At 45.5% G+C, this 15,271-nt stretch overlaps 1 protein-coding gene and 1 non-coding gene across 2 annotated transcripts in view; one reads left to right on the top strand and one right to left on the bottom strand.

Annotated features, from left to right (window-relative positions):
• Rhobtb3 (Rho related BTB domain containing 3) overlaps positions 1-15,271 on the bottom strand; it is a 55,976-nt gene that overhangs the window by 17,058 nt on the left and 23,647 nt on the right. Inside the window, exons 7-8 of the mRNA XM_005065708.4 lie at positions 7,944-8,056; positions 4,148-4,268 (exon numbers count right to left, since the gene is read on the bottom strand). Coding sequence (XP_005065765.1) covers positions 4,148-4,268; positions 7,944-8,056 — 234 coding nt within the window. The remainder of the gene's footprint in view (positions 1-4,147; positions 4,269-7,943; positions 8,057-15,271) is intronic.
• On the top strand, positions 9,895-10,031 carry LOC121133230. The gene has a single exon (XR_005870022.1). It is a non-coding gene; the product is annotated as a small nucleolar RNA SNORA71 (small nucleolar RNA).

The raw sequence follows: 15,271 nt of genomic DNA, 5'->3' as shown, positions 1-15,271 counted from the left end.
TGGGTTCCACAGTAAAACATTCCAGGACCCACCAATTCCATCTGACACTGCAGGGAAGAGGAATGGAGTTTACACTTCAGCCTCTGCTAGTCCCGGTGTGCACAAAACTGCAACCTTTACAGCCACTCCAAGTGGAGATCCAAGTCCCCATTTAGAGGCCAGAAGAAAGAGTGTTTCACACTTTGAATGGACAATGTCTGTTAAAATTTCAAGGTCACTTATCTAACTCAAGACCTCATCTTCTTTCCTGGTAGCTCTGGTCAACTATAAAGGGCCAGAAACCAGAAGAAACGCAACCACACCTACACAAGCATCCCTCTGAGCACAAATCCCAAATGCCAGCAAGGTCTTTTCGGTCTGTCACTACTTCCTCATCTAAGCGCAGCAAAGCATTGGCTCGACCCACTTGTCCCACTGCTCCTCATTTAGTCTCGGAAAACGTCAAAAGGTGGTGATGTCCATGATCACAGCCGCAGTGGAGAAGCCACAGACTGCGTTGCTGCAGGAAGAAAACCATTATGACCAACAATGATCACTCTCACCTTTCTCATTACTTCCTAAATCTGCATTAGAGATTCTGAAGACACATCTGGCTATTAACCAGCTCAAGTGTGACTTTTTCAGAATATACTTTGAATGGCAAATATTTTAGGTAAAATATATAGTGAAAAAGGTCTCATGTTTAGGTAAGATTTCACCATACCTTATAAAAAGCTTTGTAATTAAGATTTAGGGAGAGTTATTATCCAACTATTCCTCAATATAAATCAATTTAAACATAAGAATGTTTTCCCTTCTTGCTTTTGGTATGAAACATTGAAATTAATGATTAACCACAGTAAGATACATAGTCACACTGCACACAGCCATTTCCCTCAAAACAACATAATGCCCTAAACAAACAAACGAATGAATTCCACAGGGCTGAGAGGTCTTTCTGTCCATAGTACTTCTTATGAAAGCTTAAGACCTGAACACAAATACTGCAACCCACATAAAACAAGTGGACGCGTCGGTACAAGCCTGCCATCCCCCACGACTGGGGAGTGGCAACGGGGGACGAGCAGGTTATATTTAGGAATACATATGCATATACACATATGCCTGCAATAACAATTAGTGAAAAAAGAGTCTGTGAAATTGGTGAGCAGAGAGGGTATATGGGTTTATATTTACTCCTATAACAAACAAATTAAATTTTATGCCCAACAAAACAACAAAATAAAACAAACTAACACCAAAGTGGGGTATGAGATGGCTCAGTGGGGAGAGGGTTTGCTGTCAACCCTAACAACCCGAGTTCAATCCATGGAGCCCGCATGGTGGAATGAAACAGCTAGTTCCCACAAGCTGTCTTCTGACCTCCACATGACTGCCTGGACACGCCCATGCCACACCCAACTAAATAAGCAAGGACATGTGACTTTTACAAAGCGGAGTGACCACCCACATGACCAACACCTGAGGATGCTGCACGTCATCAGACAGGTACCCAGAGTCCTCGCACACAGAGGTGAGCGGGCATGGGTTGGCAGGGAGGAAAAGCAAGAGATTACAAGGGGAAAGATTGCCTGTTCTCCATGTGTTGCCTAGTTCTTTCAAAACCCTTCTCAGCGGGTTCCGCTCACATAATGCTTGGTGCTTATGCCTCCTAGGCTGACTGTAAGCAGCAGTAACGTCCGCTATGCAGGCATGGGAGCTCCACTGTGGTGCACTGAGAACTGGTGTGAATGAGGGGCTGAGAGCTCAGACTGCCATGCCAGAACGCTGACTGACTGCCTCATGTCGTGCACGGCTGTAATTCCAGCGCAATGGGTCTGAAGCTTTTCGAGCTTCTGCAGGTTCAGTGGAATAACTAAGGGGTTCAGAACGGCCAGAACTTCAACCAAGGAGACCTAGTTACTTAAGGAAAAAAAAAGAGGGACAGCGAAAACGACTACAACCTGAACACACCTTAAGAAATGAATTTCACCGCCAGGTGTGGTGGTACACGCCTTTAATCCCAGCACATGGGAGGCAGAAGCAGGTGGATCTCTGTGAGTTAAAGGCCAGGCTGGTCTACAGAGAGAGTTCCAGGACAGCCAGAGCTACATAGTGAGGCCCTGCCAAACAAACAAACAAATACATGTATGTCAGGCATTGTGTATGGTGTCTATCAAATAGTGTGAAAGTGGCAAGAAGTTGCTTAGCCCTGGCCATAGGACTGTGCGTAGCCCAGAAGATCCACAAATGCGCAACCTGTGTAACACACTGGGCTCAGAAGGTACTCCTCAGAACACACCTCAGCTTGGATGCAGGACAGTGCTTGCGTGTTCACCATACACACTTCAGATAACCCCACCACCACATTTATCCCTTAAGAAAAGCCAACCCTAGACTGTCGTATGACACCAGATCTTTTATCTCTCAGAGTTTGCTCAGCCTAAGACCAATCAACTCTACACCATGGATGTGGCCAACGGACAACCTCCCTCGGCAACCCGTAAGGAGTCACTTGGGAAAGGGCGCTCTGCCACCTTGTGACATTGGCTATCTTCCTCAGAACAGAAACCATTATCCTATCATTCAAAAAGGACAGGAGACCACTAATTTGGTAGAGACATACCTTTTAGGCTGGGCGGTGACGGTGCATGCCTATAATCCCAGCACTAAGGAGGCAGAGGCAGCAGGCTCTCTCTGAGTTTCAGGCCAGCCTGGAGTTCCAGGACAAGGTTCCAAAACTACACAGAGAAAGAAAGAAAGAAAGAAAGAAAGAAAGAAAGAAAGAAAGAAAGAAAGAAAGAAAGAAAGAAAGAAAGAAAGAGAGAGGGAGGGAGGGAGGGAGGGAGGGAGGGAGGGAGGGAGGGAGGGAGGGAGGGAGGGAGGGAGGGAGATCTCTGAAGTAATGAAGGCCTTTTAATTTACAGGTTAAGTTTCTTCTTAACAAGGGGTATAGAGCTTTCAGCTGGAAGGCGAAGTTGCTTAGCTGTCTGTCTATCCTGGTGGTTCTCTGGTGTACACAGCACACATGCAGGTCCCACAAATGCCACCATCAACACTATCCCTCTAGGAGTTAATTCTGTGGTCACTGCTCGATGGCCCGCACCTACCGACAATGGGTCTCCTGGAGCTGGCTTCGACAGACACTTGGGACTGCACTTTGGCAACTAACGGGAGTGTGCCACTGCCAGGGTCTGGGCAGTCAGCGGTACTTCTCCTAACTGCATTTGAGGGCCACACACAGTCTATGGCTGCTTGGTAGCTCCCTGCCTCACCACGATGCTGTAAATGCACTCAAAGCTACGCTTGCTGTCCCACGTTCAGAGTCCTGGGCTCTCACAGGGTGCTGCCAACAGAGCTTTGGGAAAAATTCAATTCACCTGTTTTTTGTTTGTTTGTTTTGACATGTGGCCAAAATTAAAAGTAAGGAGTATCTTTTTGGGAAAAGATACTGAGAAGTAAATGCCATGTTATCTGCCACATATTTCCACCCCAAATTTAAAATTACATCTCCCTCTTTATAATGGCCCATCTAAAGTTCTACTTAGTTTAATTGCAAACGACTCCTTTTATCCTTGTGTAACTGAAGGCGTCTGACAATTCATCTTTAAGATTATGCATTTAATCTATTATTAGCGTGACGGAATTATTCATGCAGTAGTCAGCAGTGGGCTTCTAAGACCACTCAGCTCTATTAAAAGCAGTAGCATTGCTTTCCCACAGAGATAAGAGGTGGTCTTCAGTTGGTCTGTGACAAGGACACATTCAGCAACAACTGTGGATGCCTGGTGGAGGTCAGACAATTTTTCTAAAAACTGAATAAACCAAGCAAGAGATAATGTGCTTTTAAGGCAGCTGGGTTCATATGAATTTTAAAAAAATGGGATCTTAAGAAAATATACAAATGAGAATGCAAAATGGCAAATTAAAGATCATCCCATCTCCTGTGGATCCCGGAAAGTAGATGAAGTATATACGAGGGGAAAACACTACGGAAATGTAAACTCCTTTTCTTAGTTTATAAAACGATTTTCTTAAAATTCAGCTGGTATCACTTTCTGTCCTACAACAGAGAACACTAATTCCTCCATCCCAGGCATTTAAAGCTGAACTTGACGTGATGGGAGCAAATAAGAAATGAAAACCTGAAATGAACTCAGAGTCATACCTTGTATTTCGAAGACGACATCGGCAAGCATCGGTTTATTAAGGAAAAACTTGAGCGAAGTGTTATAGAACCACAGAGGCTTCCTGGCTTGGTAGGTCTTGCAATTCCTCAGGCAATTGATCTGTGGGGAGGAAACACAAGCGCGGGGAGTGGGGGGAGCTTTTCAGTCTGCTTTGGCAGCACACGTGGGAAAGAAACTGCAGACAAGAAATCACGGCCGCCTGGCACCTCTAATCACCTCTGAGAGGACCTTCCCTCAAGCACTACATCTGCTGGCTGCCAGTGAGTGCACAGGTGCACAGGTCGCTGAGCACAGCACAGGAACCGGTTTAGGGTGGCCAGGGGGCCTCAGGACCCTGAACCCGAGAGCCACTGAAGGAAACCCGCGCTTCCTTATCACACAAGGTCCCTTGACAGCCAGCGGGTCACTGTTTCTCCTAAAGAATGAACATTTAAAAAAAGCTCAGAGCAGTGAATTTCCATTTGAATACAACTTCCTAATGCTTACTATTTAATTTTTTATTTAATTTTTTATGAAGTAGCGGAGACTACTGGAACCGACAGAAAGCCCCTGGGGTGCTGGGTCTGCAGCCCCAGACACTCCGCCCATGTCAACGAGACCTGCCACAGTGCTCCTGCCTAGCTCAGCTGACAGCCCTTCCTCACAGGACCTTTCTCAGCTTTGGCTCTCTGTCATTTGCTGAGTCTACCCAGACATCCCTGGTCCCCATTCTAGAGGCCCAAAGCCAGCTTCCTTTCAACACCTCCAACCTTTTCTTTTGTATTTTCTGTGATTTTTCTTTACAGTGAAATAAAACAACTCTTAACAGCACTTTCAGTAGAGGTGCCCAAATTAGGCTGCAATCTTAAATTATATGGCCACAAGCCCTAATTTGGAATGATGTAGTTATGGTTCTTACTGAAATTATTTTTATTCATTTTCTTTTTTCTTCTTCTTAAAACAGGGTTTCTCTGTGTACCCTTGGCTGTCCTGGAGCTCACTCTGCAGACCAGGCTGGCCTTGAACTCACAGAGATCTACCAGCTTCTGCCTCTCAGAGTGCTGGGATTAAAGGCACTCTGATCAATTCCCTGGTGGTATTTCCAAATCTCAAAATCTCATCCTCATTAGAACTCCCACGTGGCTGGGCGTTGGTGGCACATGCCTTTAATCCCAGCACTCGGGAGGCAGAGGCAGGTGGATCTCTGTGAGTTTGAGGTCAGCCTGGTCTACAGAGTGAGTTCTAGGACAGCGTCCAAAGCTACAGAGAAAACCTGTCTGGAAAAAAAATAATATACATATACATACACATACACACACACACACACACACACACATATAAGAACTCCCACGCTTGGCCAGCTAGGGAAATCAGGAACCTTTATCCTTAAGAAGTCACACATCTGGCAATAAGAATAGATGATACCTAATTGTGTACCTATGCTAATCTACTTTGGAGGGAAGTTTGCAATCTTTTGTGACAGAGGAAAATTATATAATTCTCTTGACAAGGAAAAAGAAAGCCCACTCCAGCATGAAATCCAGCAGTGCGACCAAGGACAAGAAGTAACAGAGGTCCTTGTCCCCCATGTGAGGATCTCACCCCCACCCCAGCACCCACTGGATGTGTGGCTGACACGCCTAGAGAGTGACAGCCAAAACCCACCCCAGAACTAGGCTAGCAGGGGCTTCAAGTGTCTCCTTTTGTCCCCAGTTTAACAGAAAAGCCTGTAGCAACGATTCATGGCAGACTCAGAACTGAAATCCAGGCTCCCAAGTGCTAACACAGAGCTACATTTCTATGACACACTTGAGAAACAGAAAGTATGTAGCGGTGGAGGAGTCCTCCCAGCTGTGCAGAGGGAATTAGCTCAGTGTCATGGAATCACACAGTCCAGTCTTCCCGAGACTGGGCCCAGGTGATGGTACTCGCAGTACCGCAAACAAGCTAGCACCAAATCAGACCCAAGGAAAGGCAGGTTCAGAACACCAGCAAGACCCTGCCCTGTGCCACATAGACACAGGTTATGAACCTGCACAGGGTGAATCTTACAGATACACACTGCGTGTGAAGCATGTGTGAGAGAGATGGGAAGAGATTTTCCCTGGTTCATAAAGGAACTCATCAGACTGTCTAAAAAGCAGAGCACAGTCATTTCTGTGTCAGTCTTTATAGGATTACTCAGTTGAGTTAGATTGAAACAATCCTGTAAGGCTAGTCAGCCTGGGTATGACTGCCACATGGAGTTCAGAAGCAGACTATCTCACCCTTAATTCTGTGTTTATCTGCTGAATTTTTTCATATGTTAAACTCTTTTATTTCTAATGCATCTTATTTTCCACAGACTCCACCCTCGATATGCAGTAGGCCTTGCAGTCCAGGCCTCAGGAAATTTCCTCAGGAGGGAAACACTGTCTGCTGTTTTGTTTGCCAACGCTGTCCAGAAAACGAAATTTCAAACATGCCAAGAACACACTTCACAAAAATAATCAACAGGTTGTTTACTTTCTACCATATTTATAGAGCTCTCAGAGAGCCCTTTCGGAGAAAGGAGAAGATAAATGCCGTTATAAAGTTAAAAGAACCAATAACGCTGCTGTTAAAATAATATACTGCCTGTCTCATGATCATTTCAGAACCATGAATTTTCTTCTCAACTAAAGAAAATTAATAATCTTCATGGAAAGCTAGTACAAGCCAGGGGTGGCTGTACATATGCAATCCTAGCAGCAGGAAAGATGAGGGAGAAAGCCACCATTAGAAACCGGTTGGGGCTACATGGACAGTCAGTAGTCAGTCTGGACTGTAGAATGAGTTATTTTCTACAAAACAAACAAGCAAACATAGAAAGGGAGGAACAGAGAAATGGCCCAGTGAGTAAAGACCCTTGTCCGAGTTTAATCCCTGAACCCACACAGTGGAAGAATCCATTCTTACACGCTGTCTCAACTCCATGTGTGTTCTTAGGCACACACAACTGTGCACATGTGTATACACACACTAAATGAAAGTAAGAATGACTTTGAAAAGTGAGAAGAAATGAAAAACTAATACAGTTGGCATCTTTCAACTATCAACTTAAAATGTTATTAATGTGGGCTGTAGCATTAAGTCATCTGTTAAAAAAAACTAAAGGGATACTTGCCTTCTATTTAAAGAAAACCTACATTTTGCTAAGCATTGCACTCAGCTTATCAATTTGCTTATCACAGAATCTAAAGTTAGAATAAACTGGCTAAATTGTGTAACACAGCTGTCTTAAAGTTTTACAAATCTACTTTAAAAACATTTACAGACTGTATAATCTAAATAACTGGAGTTTTATGGTCATACAACATCAGTATTTTTATAACCCCGAACCCAGTTTGTAATTTTGAATATGTACTCAAGGTACTCAAGGGATTCCTCAAGTGTCCATTCAGCTATATTGCTTGGAATCTTTCAAAGTCCACGCAGGAACAGCCCTACTCTCCAAGGCAGGAGCCAGGCAGCCTTTTATTCCCAATATAGGACGTGTGTTCCCAGGACTCCAGTGAGCTGTTCCCAAAGCAGAATTCACAAGCTAGTATTCCAAAGACACGAGTCACACACGCTAATCCTTACATAAATTAAAATCTTTGTAGGAAATACATGTTTCTGTTTAAAATAGTGTATGTTTCTGTTCAAATATTTTTAACATATTTAAACATATACACAGGGAAAACATTTATATTTATGAATTATTTATCTTTGCTGATGACTCAATGTTATAGTTATCAAAGTATGCCAGTTATAATTCACAGTCAAAGCGTTTACCTTCCCTGGTGTTTTTAAAATGCATTTAACTTTCTCGATGACACTGGAGACGTCCCCTGAATCCTTCAGCTTCCTCCTGATGTCTTCTTCCAGCTCCTCCCACTGGAAAGCACCTGTAGGGGAATCGCGTATCAGAATGCTGTGAGTAACAGATGTGGACAGCCGACTCTCCTTCAGACACGACTGCGTCCTTCTTTAGTATTCTAATTTTTCTGGAGCAAGCACATCTCTTTGCAAGTGAGAAAGGCAGGTTTTCTGACACAGTACCTGTCCGGCTGGTCTTCCCCTGAACTTGGTCTCCACCCTGGTCAACTTCAAAGCTACTCTTCTGGGCTCCTTCACTCTTGCCTACCACTTTTCTTTCCTCCAGTTCTATTTTACGCCAAGCAAAAGACGACCTTTACCTAAACTGCTCCTCTCACACGGCCTAGGCACTCTCCTACCCAACCCCCCCCACCTCGCCCTTCCCGCTCCCCGACGACGGCTCATCCTTGGGATCCGTCCTAGTCCTGAAGCTAAAATGTCAAAAGTGTGATTTCTGCTCGTGACATTCCAAGGAGTCTTAGTTCTGTTGTTGTGAATACTTACAAAAGAAAGCTTTAACTGGGGGTTTGTTTATCGTTTTAGAGGGGTGGGAAACATGGCAGCACATACTGTGACAGAAAAGTAGCTGACAGCAACATCCTGACCCTGACCACAGTCAGGCAGGCAAGAAGGAGAGCCTGGGCTTGGTGTGGGTTCTTTTGAAGCCTCAAATTCCATCCCCAGTGATACACTTCCTCCAACAAGGCCTCAGCTCTTAATCCTTCTAATCCTTCCAAACAGTTCCATTCCCAAGTGACTGAGCATTCAAATATATGAAGCTATGGGGGTCACTCTAATTCACATCATCACACAATGGATTGCCTTCATCCTCCTGACTTACAGGAGGTCACATTCCTAAAAATATAATTAAAACAATATGCATTGACAAGCAAGTAAGGAGGCCCACATTCTAGCACCATCTCTGCCATTAACTACTGGTGTGACTTCAAGGAAGTCATTTCACCTCTCTGCTATCTGCTCCTCATCTCCCAGTCCTCATGCATACCTATATATCCATCACTCTGCAGATGCCCTCACGATCGAGACTGAGGACTGAGCAGTGTGGGTCACCGAGCAGGTCACCGTAGTCAGCTTCTACCAACAGGAACCCAGAAGCTTGGTGCTCTTGGCACTTACTTTTTAATGTTTTTTCGAGACAGGGTTTCTCTGTATTGCTTTGGAGCCTGTCCTGGAACTCACTCTGTAGACCAGGCTGACCTTAAACTCTGCCTCCCGAGTGCTGGGATTAAAGACATGTGCCACCACCACCTGGCACTTCTTAATTTTCTTAAAGACTGGCTTATTTTTATGTGTATGAATGTTTGACTGCATGTGTGTAAGTGTACAACATGTGTGCTGTGCTTTAGAGACCACAGTGGACAATAGACCCCCTGGAACTGTAGAGAGCTGTCAGCCACCACATGGGTCATGGGGTTGTACCTGGGTCCTCAGCCAGTGCTCTTAACCGCTCAGCCACCCCAGCACTTTTTGCTATAGCACTCAGTGCTCTTGCGTGTCCTCACTTCTGCTTCTCACTCCAGCTTCAGCAGCATTTGCTACTAACATTCACAGCACAGCCAAATCCGCGCTAACAGCACGGCATCACGGACCTTGGAAATGGGTTCATAAACAGGTGCTGCTCTAACTCTAGCTAACCATTGCCTCTTCCTACTTGTGACAACTCTTTACTCTGACTTCCCTGCTGGGCCACTTTACTCTTCATACTCCAGAAGAATGAGTGTCTTAAGAATTGTCTCCATAACTGAGCACACGTAATCTTTTCATAACCTGGCAAATTCTTTGGATTATCTTTCCAGAAAACCTCCCACGCTCACATAAACAAAAGGTCTGTATAAAAATGTCAGGACCCTGATTTAAAAAGTGACTGTGTGGTGCCTATGCCATGGTCATTGATACTATAGGGAGAGGATGCTAAATACCTCTCCCTGTGTTTGGAAGGCCAGCTCCTTCCAGTCCTTGCTAAACCCTGGTGTACTGAATACATACACTTTCCTTGTCACAGCCTCTTAGCCCCCTGGCTGCTGACACCAGACTCCCCGAGTGTCCTCTGCCCACAGAGTCCTCTGCAGCTCTTAGATAGAGGTGTTTGTGAACACCAGAGGGACAGAGACTGGACAGCAAGACATCACACAAAGCAAGGCTGGAGACACTGTCTACTCAGAGCGTCATGGAAGAGCTTTTTACTCTGCTTAGAAAATGTCTAATGCATGGGTGATTCTAGCTTATCAAGTCTTGACATCAGCACCTCAGAGGGCTATATACTCGCCCCATGTCCATCCACTAATGGCCTGGAATGACTACAGTGACAAGAGATTTTTCCATTGAATTTGTAGCTAACTTTTCTGCCACCTCCATAAAACCTGTGCAATAAATCACATACGTTAAAAAACAAACAAACAAACAAACAAACAAACAAACAAAAAACAAAAACGCCAGGAGTATCAAATGCCTTAGAACCCAATGGAGCCCAGATTGATTCTCCACCCTAGCTGGGCATTATATTGACCTGAAGAAAGATCAGCTGGGGTTCCAAACCTCCCAGGCCCCTAAGTACTCTTGAGTGGTGCTGTGGACCATGTTCACACCTTAAAAACCCCAGCCATTAGCAACCCAGTTAGCCTAGGTCAGGAATGTCTTTATCTATCTACTCATCCAAACTGAAGGCAAACACAGATACAGTCTCGGTATTAACCTTTGACATTACTAAGTAAACCTACATCCAGTTAACACAAGGTATATTAATCAAGGAACATGCACATAATACCTTCGTTCATAGGACTATCTGAAAGCAAGCAGCCATGAAATAATCTAAATAAATTGGCAAACCTGAGGGGCCACTTAGCTGTTTGAAACAGTCACCAAGAGTCAATAGCCAAGAATGAAAGTAGGGCAAATTCCAACAGTACACTAACAAGCAGGTGGGTTCCATAACTAGAAATACAATCACATTATCTTTGATACCCTAGTTGCCAATAAAACTGCTCGGGTTTCTTCGCTGTGGTGAAAATGTTTAGCGTGAGATCCATCCCTGAACAATGTTTTCGGTATGCAGCATTGTCAACAACAGTCACAGCATCACGTGGCACAGTCTCAGCAGCTACCCATCTTGCACCGTTCGCTGGGGCTTCCTAAGGATGACTTCTCATGTGGCAGGGTCTTGCACCGTTCGCTGGGGCTTCCTAAGGATGACTTCTCATGTGGCAGGGTCTTGCACCGTTCGCTGGGGCTTCCTAAGGACGACTTCTCATGTGGCAGGGTCTTGCACCGTTCGCTGGGGCTTCCTAAGGACGACTTCTCATGTGGCAGGGTCTTGCACTGTTCGCTGGGGCTTCCTAAGGACGACTTCTCATGTGGCAGGGTCTTGCACTGTTCGCTGGGGCTTCCTAAGGACGACTTCTCATGTGGCAGGGTCTTGCACTGTTCGCTGGGGCTTCCTAAGGACGACTTCTCAAGCCCCTCAGTAATTTATGGAGCATTCAGCTATTTGATGCTGTTTTCTATTGTCCAGAAAAGAGCACTGAGGAGCAATGTCAAGGACTGGAGAGAATACCATGGGACCTGAACCTGAAGGCTTGTCCACAAGTTCAGCTACCACATCATTTCAGGAAGTGATGTGGAATTCTGGGTCATGACAGGTCCAGCTCAACGCTACATTCTTGAGTCTCTCACGGAATATTTCAATTTCTAACCATCGGAGATCATGTGACTCAGCAATTTATAAGCCATAAACTACAAAGTCTTGTAAGAATGTTGTAAGTGTATGCTGTTTCAGGATAACTCCCTGAGTGCAGAAACTGCAGATCTCACTCTGCTGTTAGTCCTTATCCTCAGGCACTACTTATTAAACATTAACACATCATACGGTGTTCCTCTTTGCAATGGGAGGTTAACATGCACCTGAACTGTACCTAGTTATTCAAAACTTAAGAGGAAAACAAACAGAAGGCTTATGTATGAGTACAAAATGCTAGCCAGACTATGAAATAGGTGCCTTCTAACACCAAGTCAAAACATCTACATAATCCATTTCCCAGAGGCAAAAGACAAGCCTGGTATTATTTAAAAACTGCCTTTCATGGCCTGGCCAACTGTTTTCAAGGGCAGAAGATAGACTTATTGTAGCCTTTTTAGCCCGTTTGCTCAGGGAAATTTTCCCGAGGAAGCTGTGCCATGGAGTTGTTTTCCCTGAGCAGCCCCATGGGCCTAGACAAGTCACGGTTGCTGTTTTCCATGGTTCCCTGATAAATCCTGTGGCCATGTAGAAACCACGGCAGAATGGGTCTGGAAACCCGTGTTCTATTCAGAAATCTGAACCTGTTACAAGGAAACATTTTAAGTCCTCACTGAAAACTCTATGAAAAATGTAGATGTAAGATTTTTCATTTCATTTGCTAAAAATTTTTGTTTGGACAATAGGATCTGTATTATTTTTTTGTAGTAAACATGCATTTTAAAAATTATGCAACGATGGCTCTAGTATCTTTTAAAACAGAACTTAAGCTTTCTTCTGCTCAATTTAGATTTATCATTTGTATGTAATTAAGAACGATTAATAAGAATCCAAGGAGCTACTCATTCTTCCTCTCAACCTGCATCAGGCTCCGCCTACCCCAGACCAAGGCCAACCCCACCCCACCTGTGTGAAAGAGACATAGGAGACCAGAGCTGAAGTGAACACAGGGGTGCAGTGCAGAGAGCAGGGGTGCAGTGCAGACAGCAGGGGTGCAGTGCAGAGAGGCAAAAGAGCAGAGGTGCAGGGTAGAGATGCAGTGCAGAGAGCAGGGGTGAAGTGCAGAAGAGCAGGGGTGCAGTGCAGGGGTGCAGTGCAGAGAGGCAAAAGAGCAGAGGTGCAGGGTAGAGATGCAGTGCAGAGAGCAGGGGTGAAGTGCAGAAGAGCAGGGGTGCAGTGCAGGGGTGCAGTGCAGAAGAGCAGGGGTGCAGTGTGGAAGAGCAGGGGTGCAGTGCAGAGAGCAGGGGTGAAGTGCAGAAGAGCAGGGGTGAAGTGTGGAAGAGCAGGGGTGCAGTGCAGAAGTGCAGGACTACAGTAGCTCCGAGCTGGCCTAGGAGCTCACCTTCCACACAAACACACACATACACACACCATTCACATACACACACGCACACACAGGTGTGTGCGCACACACACAACACTCTCACACAGACACACACATGCACATGCGCACACACACACGCTCGCACACACAGGTGCGTGCGCACACACAACACTCTCACACAGACACACACACACACGCACGCACACACACGCATGCATAGGTGCGTGCGCACACATACTCTCACACAGACACATGCACGCACGCACACACACACAACATTCTCACACAGACACACACACGCGCACACGCACGCACACACACTCTCACACAGACACACGCACACGCACGCACACACACTCTCACACAGACACACGCACACGCACGCACACACACTCTCACACAGACACACGCACACGCACACGCACACACACACTCTCACACAGGCACACGCACACGCACGCACACACACACTCTCACACAGACACACGCACATGCACGCACACACATACACACTCTCACACAGACACACGCACACGCACGCGCACACACACGCACAGTCTATCGCCTCTGCTGTCACCCCACTGCCTTGTCCCTAGACGTCTGCTCATCTGCTGAGATCCACTCTCTCTCTGGGCAGGTTAACGGCAGGACACCAAGAACCGAGCTCCAATAGCTCTGAATAGCCTTGAAGCTTGCCCCAGGTTTACTTTGTGCCCTAAGGTGACAATGGGCTTCCCAGTCTGGCCTCTCAACCGAAACTCAGCCCTGTTTCACTGGCTGCGGCCCCTCATCAGCCATCACTGCACCCCCATGCCAGCCACACCATGAGGACCTGCACACTCATGGGTTCCCCAGTGACCTCTGACCCGTTGTCTAGATGATGAAAGGTCATAGCCAGCGCCCCCCCCCCATGTTGCACGCCAGAGGATGGAGCTTCCTCACCGAATTCTTGTGTTGCCCTCTCTACTTCAAGCTCCCCACCACCCCATGCCCACACAAAAGCCCAGCCTGATGGCACTGAGGACAGTATCACAGCTTCTAGCAACGGCAGAGTCTGTTCACACAGGCCCTGCTGGCCTCTTCTGCTCCTCAGTGCTTCCCGTCCCAGGACAGCACCTGTGGTCCCTGAAAACAGCATGTGAGGATTACATGTTTACCAGAGTATCTGCACAGGTGAACAAAACCTTTCTAATAGTATCTGAGAGAATGCTGTCCCAGGAAACTGGCCTGTGTTTCTTCCCATCTCTGAGGCTGGCAGGCAGGTTCAGCCTCTGGGGACTGGATCCACCTTGCAGCTACCCTAGTAAAGAAGGTATAAACGGCTTAGGGGGCTCATGTGATGCGCATACCAGGGTTAGATGGGTATTATGGGAAGGCTGCTGAATAATTGAATAATTCATAGAATTTTAACAGTAAACTCACTGGAAAGTCAAACACCTCATTATTGTCCCTTAGATTTGTCATTACAACTCTTTTTCTTAACATGCAAACACTTAGTTTCTTAGAATTAGCAGCTTTAAATTCTGAGCTGTGAGATCCTGCGTATAAACATTAAACGTTGTAGAACTAAAAGAAGTCGTTAACTTACTTGATGACTGGCTACTTGAGCCCCATCTACGAGGGCACTGACACATGTAGGAAGCCTTGCAAGCTGAAGGCAGTTACTCACTCGTCAATCTGCCAAGCCTCTACTCATGGAACCACCACATTATTCTTACATTTCCAACAAAAACCAACTACACAGATTCTTTTAAAAAACATAAGTAAAAAGTTTGGTTGTGAGCATAGCCTTTAACGGCTGAGCCATCTCTCCAGCCCAAAAAAAAAATAATTAAATGTTAACTTACTATACAAAATAACCACAACTCAAATGGAAAAAAAGAGAACATCTTGCTTTTTAGGGCTCAGTAATTTCCCACTGAATCCAAATTTGTTTGGATTGCATTCCCCATTTTAACTATGGTGTACAATGCTCCTATGAGCATGACTGTAGAACTCTTCTTTGACACCTTGCTTTTAATTACTTCAGCCATACAGTCAGAGACGAACTGCTATGTGATGCGGTAATTCTGTTTTTAATTTTCTAACAACTGCTGTACTCTTTCCAAAGCACTAAGAAATGATGTAAATGACCACCTGGATGAACCTCGAAGACATTATGCTAAATGA

Source organism: Mesocricetus auratus, unplaced genomic scaffold (assembly GCF_017639785.1).
Source record: "Mesocricetus auratus isolate SY011 unplaced genomic scaffold, BCM_Maur_2.0 Super-Scaffold_100020, whole genome shotgun sequence".
Taxonomy (NCBI): domain Eukaryota; kingdom Metazoa; phylum Chordata; class Mammalia; order Rodentia; family Cricetidae; genus Mesocricetus; species Mesocricetus auratus.
Note: the sequence above shows the minus strand (reverse complement) of the source record. Positions and strands in the feature narration are given on the sequence as shown.